We start from the raw sequence: 3250 nt of genomic DNA on the forward strand, positions 1-3250 counted from the left end.
GCTTTAAAAATTGATTAACTAATTAATTAATTAAATGATGAATACTAGTCAGCTATTGTTAAAAAAAAAAAAAGAATGCAAGCATGCTTTTTAAGTAAATGATTAAAAGATAAAATAGTCATTAACAGATTTCCAAATGTACCGTTATTTAAAAATAGCCACACTGGGGGCGCCTGGGTGGCTCAGTGGGTTAAGCCGCTGCCTTCGGCTCGGGTCATGATCTCGGAGTCCTGGGATCGAGTCCTGCATCGGGCTCTCTGCTCAGCAGGGAGCCTGCTTCCTTCTCTCTCTCTCTCTGCCTGCCTCTCAGTGTACTTGTGATTTCTCTCAGTCAAATAAATAAATAAATAAAATCTTTAAAAAAAAAATAGCCACACTATGGGCCTGTATAATAATATTGAATTACGGAATCATGTCTAAGTTCTGAATATGTGTGTATGGTTACAGTTGTTGGAGTAAGAGTTATGTTTAAAATCTGGAAAATTCTATACCAAAATGATAACAGTAAATTTCTTTGGGTGGTGGGATTATATGCAATTTTCATTTTCTTATTTTTTTATGGAATCTTTATATAAAAAACAAAGTAAATGTTTTCAAAAGAAGTCAAACAATATAATATCACCTCATCGAGAAGTCATATTTCTATTCGAGATGAGGTGGTTATAATGACCTCACTGAGTAGATGACACCAAGCTAGACCTTGAAAGATGAATAAAGGGAATTTATTAAAAAGTCAAGGACAGGGACACCTGGGTGACTGAGTTGGTTAAGCATCTGCCTTAGACTCAGGTCACAATCTCAGGGTCCTGAGATTGAGCCCTGCTTGTTCCCTGTTCAGTGGGGAGTCTACTTCTCTCTCTCCCTTTGCCCCTCCCTACTACTTGTGTGCACTCTCAGATTTTTTAATTTTTTTTTATTTTAAAAATAAAAGATCAAGGACAGCAGAGGTCATTCCAGGCACATGAATCCCATAGGGAAATGTACCAAGACAACATGACTGAACATGGAGAAATTAGAGACAGACAGTTCCTTGAGACTGAAGCACAGACTATGTAAAAGTAATTGGGAAAGTATTGCTGGAAAGGAAGTCTGAATTTGTTCTGTACCATCTGAGGGGGATGATTTTTGAGAAATAACTCCCAAAATGTCAAAAGTTAGGAGTACAGTTGACTTAAGTCCTCTTAATGCCCATGATAATTTGAGAAAGCATATGAAGGGATGAAGGGTTTACATAGGTGTCCAAGCATGTGATGAGGGGTCTCAGGGCTTGACACAGCTCAAGACAGAAAACTATTTATCTAAATGAGACTTATTATATTGTCTATTCCCAAAATTGAGTTGAATATTACAGAGTTATACATGATTACTACAGAGAAACCAGTCCCTTCCCCAAATAATGAGCTGTAACTATCTCAGTCAACCCACAGGTACTGTGGGTTAAGAATCAATCTAAGAACAGATTGATTAGGGGGGCAAGTCTGACAGTCCTAGGTAAGTTGCTCCAGAGGCCCATAATTCAAGGAGCTATTTTGCTGGGGATTCATTTCTAGTTCTCTGGTTCACTGCTGTGAAAGCCCATCTCACAAATGACCAGAGTTTCTTAGAAAGCAGTCTCTGCCATCCCGTTATTTCTGCTTTGGAAACAATACATAAAACACTTGGTCTCTTATCTGTTTTGTTCTGACCCCATAAATGATGGGATTCAACATAGGTGGAGCAAGCATGCTGACATTGGCCAACAGGATATGGACATGTAGCGGGATGTGACGGCCAAAGCGCTGAGTGAGAACAGAGAAGATCCCAGGCCCATAAAAAAGGATGATGACACAGACATGGGAACCACATGTGTTGAGAGCTTTGTGGCGAGCATCTCGGGAAGGGATACGAAAGACAGCACGGAGAATCAGAGTATAGGAAACAAAAATGAGGACAATGTCTAGGATCACTGTTGACATTAAAACAAAAAATCCATACCAGATATTTACATGGATATCATCACAGGCATACTTGGCCAAGCCAATGTGTTCACAGAATGTATGTGGTAGGATGTTATTTCTGCAAAAAGTCAGCCTCTTCAGAAGAAATATCATGGGAAAAATTGTACAGTGTGCTCTCATGAAAACAGCCACACCAATTTTCCCTATCAGAGAGTGGGGGAGTATCAGGGTGTATCTCAGTGGATAACATATTGCAATGTAGCGGTCAAATGCCATCATCAGCAAGATGCCTGACTCAGAAATAAAGGAGGAATGCTGGAAGTAGAGCTGGGCAATGCAGCTGTTAAGAGAGATCTCCCTACTATTGCACCAGAAAATGGCCAATGCCTTGGGTTCTGTGGTTGTGGCAAAGACAATGTCAACTCCAGCCAGCATGCAGAGAAAAAGATACATAGGTTCATGGAGGCTGCTCCTGATGAGGATAATGAAGATGAGCAGACCATTTCCAAGGAGAGCAAAGACATAGGAGATGAGGAAGGGGATGGAAATCCACATGTGTAGGTCTTCTCGGCCTGGAATGCCCAACAGGTAGAAGACTACATGGTTAACACCAGTGTGATTGAAGCTAGCCATTTCTGAGTCAAGCAAATGTGGACTTTAATTTCACCTAGCAGAGACAAAGAGACACAGATTACATATAAATGTTTTCCTTGAGGTTTCTGATTAAATATATCTAATTAAATGCCTGTGTTTACTACTGTTTCCTCCTCCTACCTGTTAAAACATCAGTTAAAATAACAAAAACATCAAATATAAAAACAGAAGAAGAGATAATAACAGAGAAGGGACAGTTTGAGAGCAGATAGAGGACTACTGAACAAGCACATGGGATAAAACTAATAGGCTTGAACTCTGGAAAACAGTATGGAGGTTCCTCAGAAAGTTGAAAATAGAGCTACCCTATGGACCCAGCAATCGCACTACTGGGTATTTTCCCTAAAGATACAAATATAGTGATCCAAAGGGGCGTGCGCACCCGAATGTTTATAGCAGCAATGTCCACAATAGACAAACTATGAAAAGAATCTAGATGTCCATCAAAAGATGAATGGATAAAGAAGATGTGGTGTGTGTGTGTGTGTGTGTGTGTGTATATATAGATATACACACACACACACACACAATTTTATATACACACACAATGGAATACTTGCAGCCATCAAAAGAAATGAAATCTTGCCATTTGCAATGACATAGATAGAACTAGAGGGTATTATGCTGATAGAAATAAGTCAATCAGAGAAAGACAATTA

At 39.5% G+C, this 3250-nt stretch overlaps 1 protein-coding gene across 1 annotated transcript; it reads right to left on the reverse strand.

The window, feature by feature from the left end:
• Positions 1–1625: 1625 nt before the first annotated feature.
• LOC132011837 (olfactory receptor 52B4-like) lies at positions 1626–2570 on the reverse strand. The gene has a single exon (XM_059391038.1). The coding sequence runs from the start codon at positions 2568–2570 to the stop codon at positions 1626–1628; it is 945 nt and encodes a 314-aa protein (XP_059247021.1).
• Between the last annotated feature and the right edge of the window lie 680 nt (positions 2571–3250).

The sequence above is a fragment of the Mustela nigripes genome, chromosome 1 (genome assembly GCF_022355385.1).
Source record: "Mustela nigripes isolate SB6536 chromosome 1, MUSNIG.SB6536, whole genome shotgun sequence".
NCBI lineage: Eukaryota > Metazoa > Chordata > Mammalia > Carnivora > Mustelidae > Mustela > Mustela nigripes.